The sequence below is a fragment of the Neopsephotus bourkii genome, unplaced genomic scaffold (assembly GCF_033783945.1).
Source record: "Neopsephotus bourkii isolate Nb327-2 ecotype Australia unplaced genomic scaffold, CSIRO-AGI_Nbou_v1 NB_1820, whole genome shotgun sequence".
NCBI classification, from domain to species: Eukaryota; Metazoa; Chordata; class Aves; order Psittaciformes; family Psittacidae; genus Neopsephotus; species Neopsephotus bourkii.
Window position 1 is genome coordinate 2,232,338 of NW_026902293.1, and position 25,060 is coordinate 2,257,397.

The 25,060-nt window shown below is 42.2% G+C and overlaps 1 protein-coding gene across 2 annotated transcripts; it reads right to left on the bottom strand.

Annotated features, from left to right (window-relative positions):
* Positions 1–5,379: 5,379 nt before the first annotated feature.
* PENK (proenkephalin) lies at positions 5,380–9,935 on the bottom strand. 2 transcript variants are annotated; one of them, XM_061342844.1, is made up of 3 exons: positions 9,769–9,935; positions 9,148–9,290; positions 5,380–6,356 (listed from the first exon to the last, which is right to left on the bottom strand). In XM_061342844.1, exons 2-3 carry the CDS (start codon positions 9,283–9,285, stop codon positions 5,691–5,693), a joined length of 804 nt encoding a protein of 267 aa, XP_061198828.1. In that variant the 5' UTR covers positions 9,286–9,290; positions 9,769–9,935; the 3' UTR covers positions 5,380–5,690. The 2 variants fall into 2 exon arrangements, with proteins under 2 accessions (XP_061198828.1, XP_061198829.1); XM_061342845.1 differs by lacking the exon at positions 9,769–9,935 and adding an exon at positions 9,360–9,487.
* Positions 9,936–25,060: the final 15,125 nt, after the last annotated feature.

Here is a 25,060-nt window from a genome sequence, read left to right on the forward strand (position 1 = left end):
TGAAACTTCTTGAATCTAAGGGATCTCTGAGGAATTCAGAGGGGAAGCTATTACTTCTGAACCTCTTAATCTAGCCTGAGAAACCTGTTTAAGTAATTTTTATCTCCATTGCTACAGAGAAACTCAGTATAACGGATACCTGGGAGTAAAACACCTCCCGTATCCTGAGCCTGCTGATCTGCAGATGGGTAAGTGAAGTTTAAGCATGCATGAGCTCCCATGGAAGGCCTTTGCTTTGACTATTTTCCACTGCTTCTGTTCAGATGGAAGCTGACAGCTTCTTTATTTTTCTGGCTGGTGGGCAAAGAATGAGTTAATCACTTTTTGAGAATGATTTTGTCACATTGACTGTGTCACCAGCAGTCACAGCATGACAGCTACGCCGTGTTCACAAAATAATAATGATATTTTCTATGTAATATTTTTCTGGATGGAGAAATGTAGTGCAGTTGAAAGTTCAGCCCCATTTCCTACCCTTATCAGCCAGTTGTTTGCAGAGATGAAGATGGAAATGTAAAGAATTGTGAAAGTCCCACTGTAAAACCTATTTTTACTGCAGGTCATGATTGAAAAATGCTGGTGTACATGTTCTAAGAAAGGCTTATGTGGCTTATCTGCCTTAAGTGCTTTTATGAGAGAAATTCACCTGTTATTTATACCACTGCTGCCATTGTCTTCTGCTCAAGAGAGAAAGAAAAAGAATTACCTGAATAAGTGATTCAGAATATTTTCCAGAGGCATTAAGGCTAAGGGTTAAGATGCAGATTCTCACAAGAGTGTAGGGAATAGTTTTCATAACGCAGTGTCTTGTAAGTCTATATGGACTGGAGTTGAAATGAAGTCTGATGAGAGGTTTGCAGTTGGAGTGCAAGTCGATGCATACATTTAAATTTAGTAGGGAAATACAGGGTTGGTAGGATCTTTTGCAGTCACTGTTGTGCTGAGAAAGGGAGTAACAGCAGAAAAGCAAGAAACAAAGGTCATGTATGCCCCTATATACTTAGAGACATGGATAGCTATGGAAAGGTTTACTGCATCAAGGCATCATAGTCTGTGTGCAAGGATATGCCATCCTTTTCCTTGAGGAAGTAGTGCAGTGCTTTTAACAAACCGTTTAGCAGAGCAATGTGCTTCTGTGATGACTGTTTAACCTTGAGAGATTTCATTCCATGGTTTCAGCAAGGATTACAGTAAATGCTCAATTTAGGTAAAGTCACAATCTAATTAAACAAATTCAGTCTAAATCCCTGCTGGGCCAGTAAAGATTTGTCTGTCAAATACCTCTAAGCGTTTTCATTTTCTATAGCAACAGTTAATTGGATATGCAACTGTCAGTTTAAATGCTCTAAATGAAGCTGATGGGATTAGTAATTGAATGCTCAGATTAATGAATTACAGCTGGCTTTGCTACCCTGTTCATTGCTTACAGCTATGTTCATGATAGCTTATCAGGTGGGTGGAGTGATGGTCTACACTTAGAATATAGTTACGCTATTATGAAATACAATTGTGAGATAGGTTTAATGTAATTAGTACAGTCCCGTTGGTATGTATGACTATTTTTAATACTGTGGGCAGCAAAGGATTATGATCAAAATATTAAAAGCAGAAAATCTAAAAGCAGACACCTAATCTCCGCAGCTGGGACTTGAAACTGAAGGTCTCAGTTGTTGCCCAATTAAATGTATACCATTGTCTTTCATGATTTGAGTCAGAAAGCAAACCTCAGTGTTGTGGGTGATGAATTGCATCCAAGGCTGTGAGTGGAGGCTGACAAAGGGATTTCTATGGGAGGTGGTAGGACTGCAAAGGAAGTAGATGAAGTCTGAACACTGCCAAAGTGATTGCTCTTGGAGAAAGAGACCAGACTGCAAAGCTTAGTCAGGCAGAGGGATCTCTTTGGTGATGCTTGAATTATCCATCTTGGTGAGAACTGAAGAGAAGCATGAAAGTTTTAAGACTGTGATAGGGAAGTTACACTGTTACCTGTGTGACCTTTTAGATCCTTCTTCAGTGCTTTGAAAGTATATAGTATGCTCCTTAGGGTTGTCTCAGAACATCACTGTGGGTTTCAGGGCCAGAGTTCCTTCATTCTCAAAGCAACCTGGGCTCAGGGACCTTAACCATTCATTTGCTTTTTAAGTTGCAAATTCTGGGATGCTCCTGTTGGCATAGGAAGGAATCTTCCTGTTTCAGCCCAGCTGAACTCTGCAGTGCCTGAAGAAGAAGGTTGTGGTTCTGAGATGTCTACATAAACTGTAGAGTTGCACTGTGAATTTGTCACTTTGCCTTATCTGTAGGCCTCCAAAACTGTCCTTGATGACAGAGAGGCCCTTATACACAATACATTGAAAACTTTGCTTCTTGTTAATTAAGTTCCCTTCAGAATTAAAATGAGCCAGTGCATATTTAGGGTCTGTGTTGAACAGAGTTTAGTAATACTTATTTCAGTATATTAAATTAGAACATATTGCTGTTCTTATAAAGATTCTATCTTGGGAAAAATTATCTGAAACAACTAACAGCATCAATGTTGTAATTACTTGTATTTATGATACGGTTATAAACAACTATAAAGTAAATTATAATTATTTAAAAATAATTACATACTGATTATTGTAATAATAATTTTGTAGTTATTTATATGTATTGTATATTGTACTACATAGTAATTTACTAGGAAACTCCCAGGAAATTCAAAGTTCTGCTCTGCATGTTTCAGTTTATAGAATATGCCAAGTTAATCTGAGATGTGGGAATGGCTCTATGACCTTTCCTCATTATCCCAAGATTTATACTTAGGTTTTCAGGCAGAGCTCCAGCTGCATGCAGTTTGGTATTCAGAAATTATTGTATTCATCAGTTTCTCTCATGATCTGCTCCTATATGTGAACTGCATTTGGTTCAGGAAATCCTTTTTTTTTTCCCTTCCTTCCTCTAATTAGTTCCTATTAAAAAGCTCAACTCATCCTTGCCTAACCTCAACTAGCCTTTTTCTTCCTTTTGTTCCTAATGCAGAGGAATTAATCTTTTTTGGTCTAGATCCTTCCAACGTTCATTGTTCATATTTAGTTTTTGTTAACTTACTCACTATTCAGACCAATGATACTATATTTGATAATACTCTGGAATATTGATTACCATTTAAAAAAGCCAGGGAAAGGAAATGTAGAATATGGGGTTTGGTTCAGGATGACATTTCTTCTTTCAGAATACTCCTGCAATTAATTTTCTTTCTAGACATTGGGCTTTCCTTCCTTCTGTTTATATAAAGCAATACAGCTGTTTCAATAATCTTCCAATGAAGTGATACTTCTAGGGAATATATTATAAGGGGAAAATTAGAGGACCCTTCCACAACTCGAATCAAGAATGAGATGCCCTTTTTCATCTCCCAGCCCAGTAGACCCTATCTTCGACATTAGTTTTGATTTGTGATTTAGTAGACTTCACGAAACCTTGCTTGATTCACTGGCACATTTTGAGCTAATTTCATCTGAAATGTTAATTACTGAGAATGTTAGAAGACTTTAGTGTTAGAGAGCCCCCTCAGTAATGTTAATTACTGAGAATGTTAGAAGACTTTAGTGAGTGATGGCATAACTAAAAGTTGTAAGATAATAAATCCCATGTCAACAGAAGAAATTAGGTCTTATTCTGATTTCACATATTTTGAATTATAATTATTAAGATAGAAAGTGTCTGGGGAGGTTTTCAATTATAGTGGAAGGAATGAGGACTATTCAGCTTTGTTATTTCTTTCAGAGAATCAAAGTCACATCCCCCTTCCATGTACATTGATACCTGCCTCTACAATCTTGGAAGAGATTCCACTTTGCTTGTCCTCACTCGTGTTTTGGGTTGCATATATATATCCCAACTAGATGTTTGTATCATGTACTTTATTACTACATGAATTGATGTAAATGAGAAGGTGTAGTAAATCAAACCATTCTGCAAGATACGCACTAGGTCTTTAGGTACACACTAGGTCTTTAGAACTTTGGGAGTTTTATTCCTCATTAAGTCACAATTTTTTTGTTAACTGTGAAGGATGGGTAACAACAACTGGTAAACCTTTTGCATCATCACGTTCAACAATGCTTGTTTTAGTTAAAAGGCTGGCAAGGGCACCTTTCTGATTAAATTAGAGGGAAGTAAGTTTTAGGGAAAAGAAGAGAATAAATGTTGAAGGATTAGAGATGCAACTGCATTGTCATTTTAGTTCTTTCTGGAGCGTATGTTTGAAGCAAACCTGTTGCTATTGCCTGCATCTCATGCATGAGCAGGCTCAGTGAGCACAGCCTGAAGTCCTTGTGGATAAAACCACTGAGGTCCTGTGTTCCAGGAGCGAGGCCGATGTGATAGGCAGGTGCTATGGGGGGGAAAAATGGGAAGAATGCATTACCTGTGGCTGGTGGCATCCTGAAGCACTCACTAGAAAAGTGATAGGGAACACAACTGAATCCTGAAAAGGCCATGGAGCTGCTACAGGCAGCTGTGTTTTCTGCCTGGTATCAGGCAGAACCTGGTATCATCAACTCTGTAGAGCAGGAAAATAGATGCTGTGCTTTTTATTGAAGGAAAAGGAATGCCTTGTGGTTTATCAACCCTTCAGCAGGAAGGAAGAGCACAATGGGATTGGCCTGGCCTTTGACACAAGTGACACCTATGTAAATGCGAAAGGATCTACACTATGTAATAGTGTTGGGTTTTCTTTGTTCTCAGATTTACTTATACTGCTTTTGTCTTAACCAGAAAAGACTAACCACAGTTTCCTCTATTTCAGGAGCACCAAAGTTATTTATACCAGTTGAGAAATAAAGCACAAAGCTGTTTCACAGAAAACTCTTTATCAGGTGCTTTGTAATGTTAGGATTTCGAAGGGGTTTTTAATGCAGTTTTGGGTCAAGTTTATTTTGTACAAACTGACTTACCGCTTTTTGAATTAGCACTTATAACTTTAAGGCCAACTGTGGAATCCTATATTGGATGGATAAAAAAGGTGTAACTAATCAAATGTGACATTGTGTTGTGCATTGGAGTAATGTTTTTAGTGCTTGAAGTCAAACACACCTTTTTTTTTTTTCATGTGAATTGGGTGAACACTGTGAATTATATATTTAGGCTTTCAACATTTATTCTGTTAATTGATTAGAGGAGTTAGAGCAAATACACTTATATTCACTTTACAGCATATTTATTATTCTAGTACTCTAAGAAACTGAAAACTAAAGACAAAATTGTGTTTCAGCTGTTGTGTGTGTAATACAAATTCTGTAATTACAGAAAAGAGGTTGGCATTGCCCTGACTGCTTGAAGAAAATTTGAGATGATGTCTGATTAAATGACTGAGAGAAAACAAAAAACTTCTCAGAATTTATGCAGTTAGGATGAAGAATTTATTGTACATACAGTTAAGCAACTCTACTGTAGAGGTACCTCCTCTAAAGGAAACGAATACAGTAATCAAAATAGTTCTAGCATGGAAAGTACAATACAGACTGAAACTTGACTAAAACTAAAATTATTTGACGTGGAAGAACACAAAACATGAAACAACAAATTGCAGGTTGCATCATTAACCAAGGACAGTAAAAAACTGTACAGTACAAGCAACACATTACAATAAGTTATGACCAATAAGGCAGTCTTTCTCATTTAGGACAAAAAGGATAAAGGGAAAGATATTAAAATCTCATAAATCCACCATATCTCTTTTCCATCTCTGGGACCTCTTTGGAATAAGTTTCCCCATCTTCTTCTGAAGGGAGAATGGAGTCGGCAAAGCGCTTAAGAAACCCACCATATCGTTTCTGGTAATCCAGCCACCATTCTGGCCTGCCCACTCTTCTCATGAAGCCACCGTATCTCTTTTGCAGCTCTTTGGCTTCATCTTCCAACTCAGGGCTGCGCTTTATGCTTCTCATGAAGCCTCCATATCTTTTGCTGACATCTCCATCATTTTCATTTATCTCTCGGTAATGCCCCGCTTCAGGGTTATCCCCTGTTCCTAGAAGCTCCTTCAGCAGATCAGAGGAATTAGCAAGAGCGTCATCATCTGAGTCTTTCTTCATAAACCCTCCATACCTTTTAGCCAGGATTTCTCCTCCATTAGCTTCATCCTCTGGTTCTACCCGGTAGAGCTCATCCATCTTCTTCATGAACCCCCCATATCTTTTCATGAAGCCTCCATACTTCTTCGCAAGCAAATGGTTCTCATCCAGCTCCTTCTTGTCTCCTGGAGCTATGTTGCCATCCTCAGAGAAATCCAGCTTCGCCAGTTGCAGGAGCTCCTTGCAAGTCTCCCAAGCTTTGGCAGAAGGCAACTTTCCTTCACATTCTAGTGTACATGCCTGAAAAACGGATGTGGTTTACTGAGAATGATTTGATAGCAGCAATCACCTCACTGCAACCTTGTGTTAGTGGTACTTGTTTTTACAAGACCATAAGCTAGCCTGTCTCTGTGAGTGGCTTGGAAGGACTGCTCTTCATGAGCACCTGATTTAGTCCCTGTGTGTTCTCAAGTTCTTCATATCCCTCTCTGAAGGATATGGTAGTCTCTACTTTAAGAGACAGGACACTGGATGAGATAGATCGTGGGTCCTATATGTCAAAGCTGCCTCTATGTTTCTTTTTCAAAGGAAGCCACACACACAGCTCCTGCACCTCCCTTACGCTTGGGTGCATTGTTATGATTCTTTATCCTTTTATTTACTACTGGCAGGCTAAAAAACAGCTGTGGTTTTCTTCATAATTGAAGTGTAGAAGTGTATTGAATCTTAATAATTAAAAGTAACATTCAGAAATTTTAGGAAAGAAGCTACATGGCACTGTCATTGCAAAGAAACCAGCTGTACTGTACTGCTCACAATCTCCACTACACTGCATGGCACTAAAGGCTGAATTTCTGTCTGTTACCATCAGTTTCTCTTCATGGAGCAGGTCTTTCAAATGTGTACCAATACAAATGCAGAAAAACAGGCTCTCTTAGGCAGGATCAAAGTTCTGGCTTTGCTAGTTTGACATACAGAGTAGTGACCATCAGAAAGAGGGGGAAAAAGTCCTAAGCTGTGCTGCTTCTGACTATAGTGAAAAAAATTCAGACTAAGGCATGAAGTTTTCTGTACCTGTGTGCATATCTCATAACCTGTCATGTAATGATAATAATGCACATATTAGCTACTGCTGTCTCTGTCAGGGGAATTTACTTCTTGTGAAGCCACATTCTTCAGTTTCAAAAAAGGTGAACCTGAGGGTTTTTCTTCTTCTCTATGGTTTTCATATCACAACAACTAAAGAAGAAATCATCAATATTTTCAATAGAGAAACACTTATTCTGCCTATGGACAATGCTTTCTAAGGATCTCAATATGCTTTAAAAGTGTGAAATTAGATCCCAGCACAGTTCTCTCTAATAGCTTACTGATCAACTCCTTACCTCTGGCCTTACCTGTCTCTTGATCTCCATTTCAGTCTGAGAAATTTATATATGACTTTTTTAATGATGATAAGAAAATAAAAGGGACTTACGTATTTTGTGACATAGTAACTTAACTGGCACTAGGTGTTTATTGTTATATCATACAGTTATGCTATAAAGAGAAAAGAGAATGGAATCTCAGCTTTAGTCTGAGTTTGAAATTGCTCTCAGTCAAAGCAAGAATAGGTCTTTCCCCTTTACAATTATTTTTAATAGATCCCTGTTGCCAAATGAACATGAATATGCTATCTTATAGGTGTGAATAACCAGGTACAATGGGATAAATCTTGCATCTTGCAGATACGATGTGATAAATTCAGTTATTGTGTTACTAGATGCTAGTATCTAGAAACATTTGCTTCTAAAGATCATTTGTACATGTATAATGAACATAAGGTATGGCACATTGCTTCTTTTCCCATTCAGCTAATAAGTGTTGTTACTGAATGGAACTTTGATTCTGTCCTGAATAATTACTGAAGGTGTATAAAAGAGAGTATTAATATAGACATCCACAATTATATCACATATCTCTCCCTCCAAAAGAGCAAACTACCACTTTTTTCCTCTAGATGACATTAAAGCTAGATGACATTCCATCCTAAGAATACTGCTCTTATGAATCTGCTGTGGTCAAGAGTGAATCCTTGTGCTTTTGGAATAAGCGCAAGCACTCAGCGATTCCTAATCCTGCATAACAATAGGGTCCAGTCCTTCCTTTTATGTGCTCCCAAGTAATCTACGACATCGTAGGAACAAAACTTTTCAGATTATTTAGATGTGCTGAGAGCATGATGCCTGAATATCCATCTACCCCATGTCAGGAACCACAGGTGCTGCTGGCAAAGGACTCAGTAGCCTGAGTTCCTACCTTCTTCATGGAGGGCTGAGGAACCCCAGATTTTCAAGAGCTGCCTCTGTGACTATACTTGTAAATATTTTCAGTATCTTTAAAGTTACAGGTAAACCTCCCTCTGCATTCTGGAGTTTTCTTGGCAGGATTTGTTGTAGGAGACTATCAAAGGGATGTTTTACAGGCATATTCCTAACGCTGTGCAGCACCGCACAGAGATGAAGAGCAGCAGGAGGTATTGCTACTCAAACCAGACTTGAACCTCACTTTGGTGAGATTTCAGGCAGATCCGCCGCTTTCCAGCTCCTTGGCCGTCCCGCGGGGACAGCGCTCACCCTGACGGGGAGCCGACAGCTGGGAATCGTCCCCGTCCTTGCCTCTCGTGCTGAAGTGCCCGGCAGCGACCTCTCCTTTCCCTCCTCGCCCGGATTTCCCTTCCCCTTCACGTTTTCACTCGGCTTTTTCCTTGCTCCCCCCGAGCTGCCTGGCGCGGGGTGTCTCTCCATCCCCTCGAAAGCTGCCTCTCGCTGACAGGCAGCGGGCAGTCTGGGGATGCGGTGTTCTCGAGGCTCACTGGGTTTATGCCGCCCTCTCCCCGGCGCTCCAGGGACCCGTGTCCCGCCGCACGCCGTCAAACCTGGGTCTTCTGAGCGACCCCGGCCGCTTCCCCACTATTTATTTTTGCTATTTTCCCTCCTTTTCCCGGCTCCCCTTTTTCTCCCTCACGAAGTTAACCCAAGGGGGAGCGGGGCCAGCCCTGTCCGAGATGTCTGAAGGGGCAGGCGGCCCCCGCAGCCCCGCTCCTGCTTACCAGGGGGTGTATGCCTGCGCGGGGTCCCAGACGGTAGGCGCAGGCAGCGCAGTCGCGGCCGCAGTCCGCCCTTGCCCGCGGGAGCAGGCAAGTGCTGAGGGCCAGCAGCGAGCAGCCGAGTCTCAGGAGCATCGCCATGGGGGCTGCAAGGACAGAGAAGTCAGGCGGCAGCATCCTCCCCCCCGCTCCCACCCCGGCACTGCATCCTCCACCTTCGGGGCAGCAAAAGGAGGCACAAAACTGTTCTGCCGCCGCGGTTTAAACCCCAAGTCCTGGCTCGCACGCAACTCTCGTAGCTCGCACGCTCTTTGGAGCCGGAGTGGTTTCCGCCTGCGAGGTAAGCAGGCGCTTAAGGCAAGCAGGCTCTTAAGGTAAGCAGACGACGAGCCTATGTCCGGAGCCGGAGCGGACCCAAATATGAAGCGACCAGAAAGACTTTTTCCCGCCCTTCCCGCAAAGCCTCCAGGGTAGAGACCCGCCGCGGACAGGAAGGCAGCCCCTCCCGGGAAGGGATTCCCACCTCAGTGCCCCGGGTATCCGCCCCGACAACGGGCATCAGCCCTGGTAGGGCCGCCCTGGCCCTCCCCGTCCCCCATCCCGCAGGCTGAGCGGTTCACTCACACACAGGCTCCCCTCGGGGCTCCCGGGAGTTGGTCAGGAGTGAGCTGCGCCTTGCTGGAGCCTCGGCGTCGAAGCCGCTGTTATTTATAGCGAGGCCGAGCAGACTCTGGAGAAACCCCCGAGGGTGCGCGGTGCGAGGAACTCGGAGCCTGCGGCTTCTGATAGCGGAGCGGGAGCAGGTGCGAGCGGCTCCGCCGGCTCCGGCACTTTATAATTAGTGACCGCGAGGAGAGCGCGGCCTCCCCCAATCGCCGTCGGGCTCCCGCTGACGCAGCACCTACGACATCCCCCCCCTTCGCTGCTGCCCCACCGTCAGAGCCTCCGACGGGGCTCGGGATGGAGGATGGAGGATGGAGGGGGGTGTGCCCCTGCCGTCGGGGGGAGCGGGGATCGGCACCGGCAAAGTTACCGGGGAAGTTTTCCCCGGGGGCGGGCGGGGATGAGAAATCGGCGTGAATCACGCCGGGGACGGGGGAGGCACCCGGCGTGGGGAGGCAGCCCGTCGGCGGAGCCCCGCTGCCCGGGGCGGCGGGCGCAGGTTCCCTGCAGAGCGCTGCACAGCGCCGGGCCGCGGTATTGTCTTTGCGGGGTTTGGATTTGATCGTTTCACCCTGCCAAAACGTCGAGCGCTGGTGCTGAGGGTCCCTGCTGCCTCCCTCCCTCTGCCTCAGGTGTAAAGCACTGTGTGTGTGAAGCAGGTTTTACTAGAGCCAGCGAGAAGACAATGTTTGTGGTTTGAAAAAAACAAACCCAAGGGTTTTGGTTTGAAAAAAACAAACCCAAGGGTTTTGTTCCAGTATTTTGGTTTGAAAATACTGGAATTTCACAAGTATGGATAGATTTGCCTCATTTTCATTATTTTGCTGACCAGGAATGCACAGATAGGAAGGAACCAGATACAGGCAAAACCCCAAGCACTTCTGCAAAGTTATCAACCTCAGCAGCTGGGGCAGGTCACTGCTATGCTCCTTTTGACATCCTGGGGAACTGGTGTAGAGCGGTGATGCTGATCCCTGACACCTCTTGTTTGTAGAGGGCTCTATCTCAGCCAAGCTAAGATGCCAGAACTGACTGTCAGAAGCCACCTTCTGTTTCTAGCCCTAAAGTATTTCTAGCTGGTTTATATCTATTTTATCTTCTTTCATCATTATTTTTTAGTTTAAGTAGCGTTTTTCTCCCTCCTGGTGTGTTTCTGGGTTGGATTATTCTCCCTAGTCCTCATTTTGCTGAAGTGAACAAGCTGTGCTCTTCAACTTTCTGCCTTGAGATAGGCCCTTTTCATGTGCTCTGCCTTTGCTATGTTTGGTGTTCATCATTTCTGGACCTGAGTGATTGGAACAGTATGCAGTATGTCAGTTGAAATTTCATTAGGGCATTAATGCATAATTATCTCCCTTGGAAAAGGAAGACACTTTAATTTATACCTTCTCAGATCTCATATTTGCCTCTCGTAATGCTGCAGCACATCAATATCACACACTTGTCTGTTACATGAGATACAAGACAGGTCTTTATCCCTCAGAATTAACATGGAGTCAGCACTATTGTATGAAAATTGTGTTTACTGCCATCTGTTAGTTTTCACATCATCTTTCCCACTCAGGTTAAGGATGCTGAAATGAATGCTTGCATTTTCAGAAATGCATCCATTCAAGCCAAAGACACAGCTCTTGCCTATATATTCAGTGTAAATGAGAAGAGAATTAGGCTCTCTGTTTATGCAGTACTATGAGCCAAGTTTGTAAGTGAGCCCTCAAGAGAAGAGGTAGACATTTTCAAAATCATCCCAGTGGGTATATTTAGGCTCGCATCTGAGGGATCTGTATTTGTAGCAATGAGTAAATTGTTATGCCACTGAATCAGCAGGAATGCTGTGAAGTTTGTTCCTAAGATGGTTAGGGAAGCACTGACTAACTAGAGGTGACACATTCGGCACCTCCTTTGCAATAAGGATGCTCTCTACAAGTAGAGCTTCTTGTGATGGACATCATTACTCTGGCTACTGACCCTCAGCTCTGCCATCATTTATTGGCTTGCACTGTACTAGTCAGCATGGTGTGATGGGACAGATAGATAGCCCAGTACCCTCCTGATTTCTCCTCCCACAGCATACATCTCATGTCCCTAGGCTGACTGGCACCTGCTTTCGTCGTTCTGCACATGCGTGTTCGTGCTTAGCCTGTTCACTCAGCTACTCGTCTGCTGTGTTCTTCAGAACTCTTTTTAATGTCATTTACTGTGTCTAATATGGTCATGACAAAAACCCAGTCAGTGTCAGAATCACTGTGCACAGAGGTGCAGATAATCTCTGCAGATAAGACACAGGACTATAACAGGAACAAAGGAAGGATAAAGTAACAGCAAAGCATATAAAAGGACCAAATAAAAAGCATGTAAATTCTGTGTAGAAAAGGAGTAATGAGGAGGGTTGTTTTATAGTGGATAAGTCTTATAGCTGTTGGTGGGGACCAGGGAAGAGGAAAAGATAGGAAGAGATTGGGTGTGAAATGCAGAGGTGCAAGGACACCATAAGAGAGGAGAGGTATATGTGCGCAGCCAGCATTGGGCATAGGAAATGCAGCTGAGGCTGTTGGAAGTGCTACAGGTATCCATGACTCACTGTGTATCCTCTGTCATTTGAGTCTTGGCTGGTTCCTCTCACTGGTCCTCATCCTGCATCCTTACAGAGTTTGCATGAAGGTCGCCAGGGCCTGGCAGGGCAGGGAGCAGGAAGAAGGGCCCAGCCAGACTCTTGTTTTACCCTTTTCCCACTAGATGTAGCAGTGCCTGCTACGCAGAGTCCTCTCCTTCCTCCTTAAAGATGCTAATATTAACAGAAAATGAGTAGCAATGAGAATGAGTAGCAATAGATGTGTGGTTCGGTTGATACGCTGGAGGGAAGGAATGCCATCCAGAGGGACCTTGACATGCTTGTGAAGTGGGCTGATGCCAACCTTATGAAGTTTAACCATGCCAAGTGCAAGGTCCTACACCTGGGTCGGAGCAATCCCAGGCACAGCTACAGGCTGGGCAGAGAAGAGATTCAGAGCAGCCCTGTGGAGAAGGACTTGGGGGTGTTGGTCGATGAGATAATGAACATGAGCCAGCAGTGTGCACTTGCAGCCCAGAAAGCCAACCATATCCTGGGCTGCATCAAAAGGAGTGTGACCAGCAGGTCGAAGGAGGTGATCCTGCCCCTCTACTCTGCTCTCGTGAGACCTCACTTGGAGTCTTGTGTGCAGTTCTTGTGTCCTCAACATAAAAAGGACATGGATCTGTTGGAACAAGTCCAGAGGAGGGCCATGAGGATGATCAGGGGACTGGAGCACCTACCGTATGAAGGTAGGCTGAGAAAGGTGGGGCTGTTCAGCCTGGAGAAGAGAAGGCTGCGTGGAGACCTCATAGCAGCCTTCCAGTATCTGAAGGGGGCCTATAGGGATGCTGGGGAGGGACTCTTCATTAGGGACTGTAGTGATAGGACAAGGGGTAACGGGTTAAAATTTAACCTGGGGAAGTTTAGATTGGATGTAAGGAAAAAGTTGTTTACTATAAGGGTGCTGAGGCACTGGAATGTGTTGCCCAGGTAGGCTGTGAATTCTCCATCCCTGGCAGTGTTCAAGGCCAGGTTGGACGAGGCCTTGGGTGATATGGTTTAGAGCGAGGTGTCCCTGCCCATGGCAGGGGGGTTGGAACTTGATGATCTTAAGGTCCTTTCCAACCCTAACTATTCTATGATTCTATGATTCTATAATACAAGGAAGGAGTAATTAAGAAAATTTTTCTTGAGCTCACTTTTCCCAGTGTCAGCAGATGAAAGTGCTATAATTCCCAGCCTGAGTTCAGTTTTGTACTAGGCAAGTATCGTTTTCAAAGATGAAAACAGGAGAGATTTTTTGAAATTTGGATTAAATACTACGAAGCAAAAGCTACATAAGGAAATTTCTCACTGTAAGAGTGGAGGGTAATATTTCCTCAGTAACAGAGGACTGAGAAACAAAGAAATAGGGAGGCATAAAAAGATAGAGATCACTTTTCACAGCTATAAAGATGATAACTTGTTGTACTCTACGAACATTATAATAAAAATGTCCCAGTGTTACTAAAAACCTTGGCATTTATATGATCCAGAGGTACCACAGACACCAACTGCTTTTTATCTGTCATCAAAATATACCAGCCAAAAGCACTCCCCGAGGGCTGTTGTCCTATGGCTTGTCCAGACTCCCAGGCTCAAACCAGAACAAGGTGAAATCAAGGTGGAATCTTCATTTTACTGATCAAGAACACAATTCAAATGACTTTACAAAGTCTTGCCAGAAGGGGGGAGCTGAATTAGAAGCTAAATCTCTCTCTCAGATTTCACTGCAAGGACCTTTTATGGCAAGGACCAACTTTTATTTCCAAACTATACTCATCATGCTAATTAAGCTGCTATAAAATCATTCTGCTGGATGATGGATTCACAGAAATATGAAATAAACATGCTGTTAGCACCCCAAGCAACCCTTTTTGCAACACAGAGCCTTTTTGATAGAATTGAAATAGGGAATGTAAACCAGCATGTTGATTATTTTCTTCAGCTCGGTGCAAAGGGTCACAGCATTTCTTAAGACCAAACAGTCAGGTTCCATTTGGCTTAGTCTAAAGAGGCTTAATTTTTAATGGGAATATATATAACTGAGACAAGAAAGGTGATCAACTCTCCTATACCAAACTTATCATCAAAGTATCTTATAGGCCTGTGTTATTAAGCTATAGATACAAGGTATGCATTGTTACTTTTAAAATACCTTTATTAAATTATGTCTAATAATGTAAGCAGAGGGGAATAGTAATATGCAGAGATGCTCAATGTATGGTTGGTATAGCACTGTCCAAAATGTACCTTTATAGGACAGAGATGTTCCTGTGCTTACCATATCTCTACATATCCCTTAATATGCACCTAGGTGTATCATTTAAGATACGAAGAAATCAGCCTGGAGAAGAGAAGGCTGTGTGGAGACCTCATAGCAGCCTTCCAGAATCTGAAGGGGGCATATAGGGATGCTGGGGAGTTCATTAGGGGCTGTAGTGATAGGACAAGGGGTAATGGGTTAAAACTTAAACAGGGGAAGTTTAGATTGGATATAAGGAGGAAATTCTTTCCTGCTAGGGTGGTGAGGCACTGGAATGGGTTGCCCAAGGAGGTTGTGAATGCTCCATCCCTGGCAGTGTTCAAGGCCAGGTTGGGCGAGGCCTTGGGTGATATGGTTTAGAGCGAGGTGTCCCTGCCCATGGCAGGGGGGTCGGAACTTGATGTTCTTAAGGTCCTTTCCAATCCTAACTATTCTATGGTTCTATGATTCTATGAAAGATACCAGTCATGCACACTTTTGTGCACACAGCTGCTGAAGACAACCTTGTATTAAGAACTGGAATGCTGAACTTTTCATCTCAGACAACGCTGGGTCTGCTTAAGAATATTTTTGCCCTAGAAAAAAATTACACCTTTTTTAGAAGACATAACCATGTGCTGATTTAGTGGCAATAAGGAGATGATTTCACTGGAAGAGCACTGACAGCTACTGTCCCCATCTCATAGCTGATGCTATGCAGCTTTCTAAGGGGGGAAAGAGGCTTCACACTACTTTCCCTGAGTGAAAGCTCGGCTAGCTCAGTCTGTAGAGCATGAGACTCTTAATCTCAGGGTTGTGGGTTCGTGCACCACTTTGGGTGCCGAAAAGAACTGTTGTGGTTTAAACCCAGCCAGACAGCTTTTTCACTCACTCCCCCCCTTCTTGCCCTCCCCCTACTCCTGGAGGGACGGAGAGGAGAATCGAAAAGAATGCAACTCCCACGGGTTGAGATAAGAACAGTTTTAGTAACTAAGGTATAACACAAATCACTACTGCTACCACCAGTAATAGTAATGATAAGGGAAATAACAAGGGAAGAGAATACAACACCTCACCACCAGCCGACCGATAAATCGCCCCCCCCCAGCCCGACCAAGCACTGACTGATCCCTCCTCCAACCCTGCAGTCCCATAGCCCTTCCGGGTAACTCTCCATTGCATCCTGGGCATGACGTGCTGTGGTATGGAATACCTCTTTGGTCAGTTTGGGTCAGGTGTCCTGTCTCTGCTTCCTCCCAGCTTCCCTCCTCCCTGGCAGAGCATGAGGCTCACGAAGTCCTTGGCCAAACCAAAACATCATTGTTATCAGCTCTGTTCCCAGCCCGAAAGTCAAAACACAGCACTGCACCAGCTACCAAGAAGGAGAAAAATGACTGGTACTGCTGAACCCAGGACAGATACGCATTTGGAATGCACCCTGGCAATGTTCAAGGCCAGATTGGATGAGGCTTTGAACAATTTGGTCTAGTGGAAGTTGTCCCTGCCTGTGCCAGGGGGGTTGGAACTAGATGAGCTTTAAGGTCCCTTCCAACCCAAACTGTTCTGTGATTCTGTGATTTAGTACAAGCATGCAACAAATATAGTTTTGTGTGTGTTTGTTTACCTGCAACTGTATCAGACAAGAACAAAGCAAAGAAGTTTATATTGTTCTGTCTAGATACATGGAGAGTCACCTTATTACATGCTTCTCTGTTTCTCACAGGCAGATGATTATGTGCACTCAAAGATCTCTCAGATCAGGCCTGAACTGTAGTAAGTACAACGTGCTGCAAAGTAGAACAGACTGTACAAAATACATATTTGTTATAAAAGCACTATGTTGCTTATTTCCACAGAGGCCATGGGAGTTTGGTTTGGGTTTTTTTTTCCATCAAAATAAGAAGAAAACAGAATGCTCAGCAGCAAAACACACTGTGATGGAATCCAGGCACAGTGGTTATTATTTAAGACAATAGCTGCTCCACGAGTGGAGTGATTTATTCTAATTTCTTAAATTAAGAAGACTCATCCATTACAAAGGAAGTACTAGATCCCATCTATGATAAGGATTGCAGTGTATAATGCGTATGTGGAAGGAGTAGCTGAAAATTGTAAATGAGCGATTTTGATTACTTCAGTCATATTAAGAAAAACAAAGCAGAGTCTAAACAATGTATCTGGAGTGCAAGCTTCAACTATTTTCCCATTATTCACATTAATACAGCAGAATTTTGGAGCTTTTCCTCCATTTCCAGCCTCACATTTTCATTGCTAGTATTTTATTGCCCAGTTGGGGAGTGCTGTGCTCACACTTTAGCACAACATCCAAAACAAGTTGTTTTTGCAGACTGGAGCTGTAAGGAGAGCCTGACTCATTACATGCAGACAGGGTAAAGGCTGGCTGGATTCCTTGCTGTGCTCCTCAGGAGGCGCAGCTTGGTGCTGCAGGGCAGGCAGAGGTGACTTGAAACTCCCATTATTTTGGGCAGTTCATAAATGTAATTTAAAATGGTGTTGGTGGCTGCTGTGATTTCCAGGTGCCCAACAGGGAGTGTTTTATGGTTGAGCACCAAGCTCTCTCCTTTCCATTCCTACCATGGCCTGAGCATGACCTCTCTCACACCATTTCTGGGCCATGAAGGGAGTCATGGTGAAGGGCCATGTGTGCTCTCCCTCTTCTGCTGGAGGGATTCCCCAGAGGTAATCCAGATAGCAATGAGGGCCATACTTCATTTTGTTATACCGCTGCTGGAAATTCCCTGTGTCCACATTGGGGATCTGTCTGCCTTACAGCCTACTGTGGCTGTAGCATGAGTGCAAGCAGCATGAAGCTTCTTGTGCTCTTACAACATACATTGATGTAATGGTGAGCTAAATTTCTCATCTGCAAAAGCAACTTTGTGCTCATTTATGGTGTTCACTCTAAATTAGCTACAGCCACAGCTGTAATCCCTGCAGAACTGCAAATACTAAACATATGATGTTCATGCACTAGGATGCCACTCAAGTCTTGGAAGGCAGACGCATGATGAGAATGAAGATCTTAGGCCTGCTGTAGGAGAGGATCAGGCTCCAGATCATCTTAAGAACCTGAATATGCATAAGTCCATGGGACCCGATAAAATCCATCTGTGGGTCCTGAAGGAGCTGGCGAATGAAGTTGCTAAGCCACTGTCCATCATATTTGAAAAATCATGGCAGTCAGGTGAAGTTCCCGATGACTGGAAAAAGGGAAATATAACCCCCATTTTCAAGAAGAGAAAAATGGATGACCCAGGGAATTACAGACCAGTCAGTCTCACCTCTGTGCCTGGCAAAATCTTGGAGCAGATTCTCCTGGAAGGCATGCTAAGGCACATGAAAATCAACAAGGTGCTTGGTGACAGCCAGCATGGCTTCACTAAGGGGAAACCCTACCTGACCAATTTGGTGGCCTTCTATGATGGGGCTACAGAACCGATGGACAGTGGTAGAGCAGTTGATATCATCTACTTGGACATGTGCAAAGCGTTCGACACTGTCCCACACAACATCCTTGTCTCTAAATTGGAGAGACATCAATTTGATAGGTGGACCACTTGTTGGATAATGAACTGGCTGGATGGCTGCATACAAAGAGTTGTGGTCAATGGCTCAATGTCAGTGCTGAGAAAGTCGCGGCTGTTCAGCCTGGATAAGAGAATGTTGCGTGGAGACCTCATAGCAGTCTTCCAATATCTGAAGAGGGCCTATAAGTATGCTTTGGAGGGACTCTTCATTAGGGACTGTACAGATAGGACAAGGATCACAGGTTAAAACTTAAACAGGGGAAGTTTAGACTGGATATAAGGAGGAAGTTCTTTACTGTACGGGTGGTGAGGCACTGGAATGGGTTGTGAATGCTCCATTCTTGGTGGTGTTCAAGGCCAGGTTGGACAAAGCCTTGGGTGACATGGTTTAGTGTGAGGTGTCGCTGCCCATGGCAGGGTGTTTGGAACTAGATGATCTTAAGGTACTTTCCGACCCAAACCATTCTGTGATTCTATGAAATGGAGTGGGAAGAGTGCATAAAGCACAGGGGTCTCACAAGCAACCTGTGAAAGGTCCACCATTTTTTTTAATGTAAGCAATTTTCAGTTGCTTTATGTGAATGACAATTATAGTCAAGAAAGTGTTTTCCATAGGAAGAAAAGCTGGAGGTTTAACCAAGTTATCTAGCTAGGACAGGGAAGAAGATGCTGACACAAGAAACCACTCTGAGTGCATTTGAAAATGAAATAAGAAACGTTATCATCACATTCTTTCATTTTATACACATTTGATCTTTGTTCCACTGGTCACCATTTGTACCTCTTTGTGTTTTGTATTTCTGTTAAAAACCCTGGAAATTGAACTCTGGCCTTTCCCTTCTCTGTTTACTGGTGTACATTCATTTTCCTTAAAGCTGCTTGCTTTATACTTGAAAGTCATTTCATTTCTCCTGCTGCATAATTGAACACTCCAGAACCTAATAACAATCTCAGCCAGCTGAGCCCTTATTGCTTTTCCTGCCCAGAACTGGTAGAAGTATTTCTTGAAAGCTGAAGCTGTGAATTTGACTGGGGCTCAGGTTTAACCTGAAGGTTGAATTTATGTAGAAGCTGAGGAGATCCTGAGTAATTTTGAAAGCAGAAGAGCTATTACTTCCAGTGAAAATGTAGGTGCAGTGACAGTGCATAATAAAGGAAAATGACAGATGTGCTAAGATGTTTTGATTATTTTAGGATGATATACATGTATTGGAGGAGATTGCCTTGTGGTTGACTCCTTTTCCACCTTCCAGAGATAAAGAGATGCATTTGTTTTTTTATACGGCCTTGCTATCATGATACCTAGCTTTTTCTTTGTTAGTTTGGAAGCTTGCAGACTGGAGCTAAAATCAGGGTGGCAACCACTGCTAAAATGGAGGTATAATGCAAGGTTTGTTTTTAATACAAAAGTGATCAGAACAACATTGTCACACAGCTAGCCAGTGCTTTTGTGTGTTCTAGTTCTGACAAAAGCTTTCTGTCTCACCTTAGAGTGTTGATTTTGGTAAATGAAGCAATTGATGCTATTTCACAGCCTTTGACTGAGTTCATTCAAAGTGTCAGGTATAGTATTTATACCTCCACTACAAGACTAAAATATCAAATATTTTAGACTTTTAACTTTGTGATTTGGGCTACCTTTTGAGAGTCCCCTGTCTACCCTAGGATTTAACCAGGTGATGTGTTCAGACTGGTGTGTACTAAGACTTCAGAAAAAAAAGGTATAGAATATAAAATAATGTGAATTTCACAATATCAAAAAACTAATATATTTTAAGCAGAAGTAAGTTGTACTTCAACTTATTCAAGTGCACTTTGAGTATACAGAATGAGTACTGTAAGCAGGGGAATAAAAATGAGTCTAGGATGAAGTAGAATGGGGAAAGTCGCAGTTGCGAAGATTTTATGAGATTAGGCTAGTTTATGTCATAAAACATTCTCAAGATAATTATTTTCCTCTGATTCCTCTGCCAGTGCCTGCTTATCTGCAGGCAGCAGTGCTAGACAGTTGGTGAGGCAGACTCTCCACCTGTTTCTGAGTGCATCTAGTAACTGCCGTGTCACCTCACCCAGATCTTCAGGATGAGGCAGAGTTTTACTGTGGGACACAAGGACTAGAGAGAATTTATTTACTGAAATGAAGATTACTCTCCCAAAAATGCATCAGCAAAGTTTCTGTGCTATGAGGTTGACTAAACTGCTCTGCCATTTTCTTGTGGCAATAAATAAAATGACTCATTTGTCTAATTGTCTTGGTTTTTTTTCCATAGTTAAACTATGCTTCAATTTCCTGGATATTTAGGATTGGTCTGGTGTGTACATTGTGCTAAAACTAAATGTAACCTGTGTGCCAATAGAGTGATGCCAGAATTTGGACGAGCTTTCTTTACTGGTGTTTTCCTGCTGGTTCTTTTAATGTCAGTTTAATTTTGAAAACCATCAAGCTTGCTATTTGAAAGACTGCAAAAATAAATATTAATGAATGTCTTTAATATTACAGCAAACTAAATGATGTGGCAAAAATAATTGGCATTGGTATTGCCTGTTCAACTGATCAAAATACCACTGCAAACCTACAGAAGGAAGTGGAAAGCTTTCATAGAGATCAGGGTGCTTCTAGGCAAGGGTGACAACTGTCACCAGCCTGGTTGTTCAGTTCGTGGCTTCAGCACTTGGGGATAGAGCTGTAGATTGTTGCACAGTTGCTTTGTTTCCCTTTGAAGATGGGATCTATAATGTAATTCACATACGTAAGAGCTGACTGTCATTTTGAGCCTTAGTCCAGTGTTTCTACCCCTCTTTAGGTAGTGCAGAAAAGTACAGGATTACCTGCAGGTGGTGGAGGGAACACTAGGGGACCCATGTCAGGTTTCACCACTGACAACATATGCAGCTGTCTGCCTTCTAAATATGTCTGAGATGTCAATGTTTTTCTCCCTGGAACACTTCTGATTTTGTTAGGACAATGATGGAACCTCTGAGGGTGCTCAGTAGTCAAGCTTCTGGTTCTTCTTCTGTTAAGAGCATGTATGAACTCAGGAACAGAGTTGCAGATGAGATGCCCAACACAACTTACGTGTGTATAAACCTACTGAAATAAACTACATGAAGTAAACAAACTATTAATTAATAAACCATAGGTATGAGTCAGTAAACTGGAACTATAAATGTAAAGCTTAAAGTTAGAAGTCATGAGGGAAATTGTCAGACAAAACACTTCATTAATGTAATTTCCAAGTTTTTCAAAATGAAGGTGTTCATGGAGGTCTGCTAGACAGATACAGTTCCAGTGATTCCTGCTTTATCTCGCCTGCAGACTTATTGTCTTCTGGATGTTTGATGGCCTCCATGTTTTCTACATCCAATCTGGAACTCCTTGTCTTTGTGTGTGATGGGTCATGGGCAAATGAACATCTCCTCTGGTTAGCTGTTATGGAGAATATAACTACAGCAATAGAAAATAGAGACCAGAGAAAGTATCATGCACACCATGTTTTTCAGTCTTGCCAAGTTATTTTAAATTATGGTGAAAATCTTCCACCCGTCATCAGATTTAGTCTGATGTCCGTGTTTGTGTTATCTTTCGTTATGGGGTGTTGAAAGGTGCTTTGAAGGGGGAGAAGTGGTTGCTCCCTTTTTACACTTGAGTCCAAGAAAATAATTACCACCCCACTTTAATAAAATGTGGGTTGGTGCTTTGGGCCTGGCTTGGCTGCTTGGCTGGAATGAATGCCACTGATTGCTTCTGGATCTCAGTGTTTTGAGTCAATATCACATCCTCCTTTCTCACATAAGCTACCTGTCTTCTCTGCTAATATTCATAGGAGTGCATATGAGTGTATATGAGTGTTTGTTTTCTACTGCATACCTCCAGAGTTTTCCATCAAAAAGTTAGGCAACAGAATGCTAGTTGTAAACCAGCGACTGGGAAATCCTTTGTGGATTATTATAGTCTGTAAGGTACTAAGAAGAGTGAAAACAAAAGGCAGGATAGTGTTAATTTATTTGATCTCTGTGGTCTTAGGCATTATTTATGGCACTATTTTGCAGTACAATATGGTAATTGTATTATTACATATCCATTCAGAAAAAGGAACTTTAATTCGAGACATTGCAAATACTTTGCAAAATGGGATGGGAATAATGGAGAGAGATTTAAGTTTTAATTTTTTAAAGGTTGAGTACATTTTTAATATATCAGATACAGATTAATTAATTTTCTTTTATCAAATATTGCAATAAATATAAAATTAAATATAAGTGGTATGGCGCAATGTGAAGTTCAAAGAAAGGTGGTGACTTTACTTCTTATTAGTATCTTCAGTTAAAAGTTTATTTCAGTTATGAGTTTGAGCTTCCTCACAAAGTTACCACTATGAATATGCTGGATCCAGTAATGTCCAGTAATGCACACACATAAATAGGTAATGCATGCATTCTTATAGGGTTAGAACTTTCCTGTAAGCCTTTCCCTCTGAAAAATAACTAAAATCAAACTGAATCTGGTATTTTCAAATGCCTCTTACAAATGCAGAATTAAAGCAATTCTGTAAAACTTTTCATTTAACTTTTGTAGAGGCTTGCGGCTAGTTTATAGGTGGCAATATGACATTCAGTTACAGGAGTTTGAAACAGAGGCTCAATTTTAATCACATATTCCATCCTCGATCTTGTGAGAAGAAACTCTTCACTTTCTTTGAGTTGTGAATACTATCTCTTGTGTGGTCAGCTGTTGTGGTTTAAGCCCAGCCCAACTGGTAACTCAGAACCACGCAGCTGCTCGCTCACTCCCCCCTTCTTCCACTCCCACTCCCGGGGGGACAGGAAGGAGAATTGAAAGAATGCAACTCCCTCAGGTTGAGATAAGAACAGTCCAGTAACTAAGGTATAACACAAACCACTGCTGCTACCACCAATAATAATAATGATAAGGGAAATAGCAAGGGAAGAGAATATGAAACTAAAAAGGGAAGGGAAAGGAGAAAAAAACCCAAAACCAATAAACACAGGTAATGCACAATACAATTTCTCACCACCCACTGACCGATAGCCAGCCTGAACTGAGGAGCAATCTGGCAATCCCAGTTTCAATACTGGGCATGACATGCTGTGGTATTGAATACCTCTTTGACTAGTTTGGGTAAGGTGTCCTATCTCTGCTCCCTCCCAGCCTCCTGTACTCCTCACTGGCACAGCATGAGGCTGAAAAGTCCCTGATTGGAGTAAGCATTACTTAGCAACAACTAAAACATTGGTGTGTTATCAGCACTGTTCTAAGACTAAAGTTGAAAATGCAGCACTGCAGCAGCTACTAAGACAGAGAAAAATAACTGTTAAAGCTGAACTCAGAACGTCATGGGCTAGACATCAGAAGATATGAAAGTTGCATGAAACAGCATCTGAAGTGCAGTGATCTAAGTATTAAATAATTGCTGCTTTTGTAGATAATTTCTTCTTGAACACCAACTTAAAACAGGAAGCAATTACAATATATTACAGAAAGAAACTCGTGGTATTAGTACCCATACCCATATTTACCCTTTGGGTTACTCTTCCTTCTTGTTCCAGCTTTCCTGAGCAGTAGGAAAGCCTTACAGGTAATTTGCTGTGCTGGATGATCTAGGCTTCTTGAGTGGCTCTCAAACACCAGCATTTAACTCTCTGTTTAATAAAATCACCCATGAAATCATGAGAGATTTTCAGTGCTCGATGTTTCCTGCCTTTTCAGAGCAACCTCCTTGCCTTATCTTACTTAGACTCTACCTAAAAATTAAGATCCCATGTCTTAGTCCCTTGAGGAATAATTTTGTGGCTGAAGAATATAAAGTGTCACCCTTTAGAAATTTAGTGCCAATATCTTGGCTTGTCCAAATTCATGTAGCTTCAATGATACCATATATTGTATTCCAGATGAAGTTCAGAACTACTTTTCCTTGCCTGCATGTCATGTACTCATGTTAATACTTTTTCCAGTCTGCCAGTTTTTATGGTGCTGATCTTTTTACTTGCCATGCATCGCTTGATTTAATTCCATTACAGACAATGATTTATAACGGATCTATTATAGAGGAAAACAGTCAGAAAAGAAGAAGATAAATCTATAACTGTGAGCAGTGACACTGAATTGATCTAATATCTGACATACTTTTTAGGAAAACCTTTTAATGTAAAGAAATGCTTAGAATGTACCCCAAAATTAAGCTACATATGAGGTAAGTGGTGGCATCCCTATTGTTTTATATAATTTCAGCCAATTGATTTAATTATGCAGTGGGGAACAGTATATCAGTGCAGTAAGGATGGTTAGGAAAAGTCACTCCACCTCTTATTTTGATCCTTTGATGCACAGTGTGTTTCAATGAGAACGTACCTATAAGCCCCAAAATATCTATATACTGAAGATATAGGCCTTGCAGACCTTGTTAATTCTGTTGCTACTGGCAAAACCAAACATATCTTTAAGGAATCAATAAAAAATTTGATATTTTCCATAATTTTCCCCACCCCCCTTTTTTTTTTATTGTATCTGTATGCTTCCCACCCAAGCATCTCAAGGCACTTGGGTTGAACAAACTAGTCAATGTTATTCCTGCAAGTGCAGTACTCCCTATGAATTTTTAGGGATTAATGTGCTCATCTATTTAATTTCCTGTTGTTACCATGTTACCTGAATTGCCTCCTTCTTGATCAACCTGTTTATGTTTGTATTTTTTTCCATATACCATTCACTTCTGTGTTTTCCCATATACTCTGAACTTTTCTGATTTCACTTTGTTAATTTTCTCTAATCTGCCCTAAAAACACGGGGGAGGTGATCCTCACCTGAAGACCTAAACCTCAGATTACTAAACCTTTCAAAGGAGATCT

Excerpts from the sequence above, each read along its gene's own strand:
- PENK (XM_061342844.1), bottom strand. The coding sequence starts at position 9,285 with ATGGCGATGCTCCTGAGACTCGGCTGCTCGCTGCTGGCCCTCAGCACT. Across the intron at positions 6,357-9,147 it reads GCGCAGGCATACACCCCCTG|GCATGTACACTAGAATGTGA; the intron begins GTAAGCAGGAGC and ends TCCGTTTTTCAG.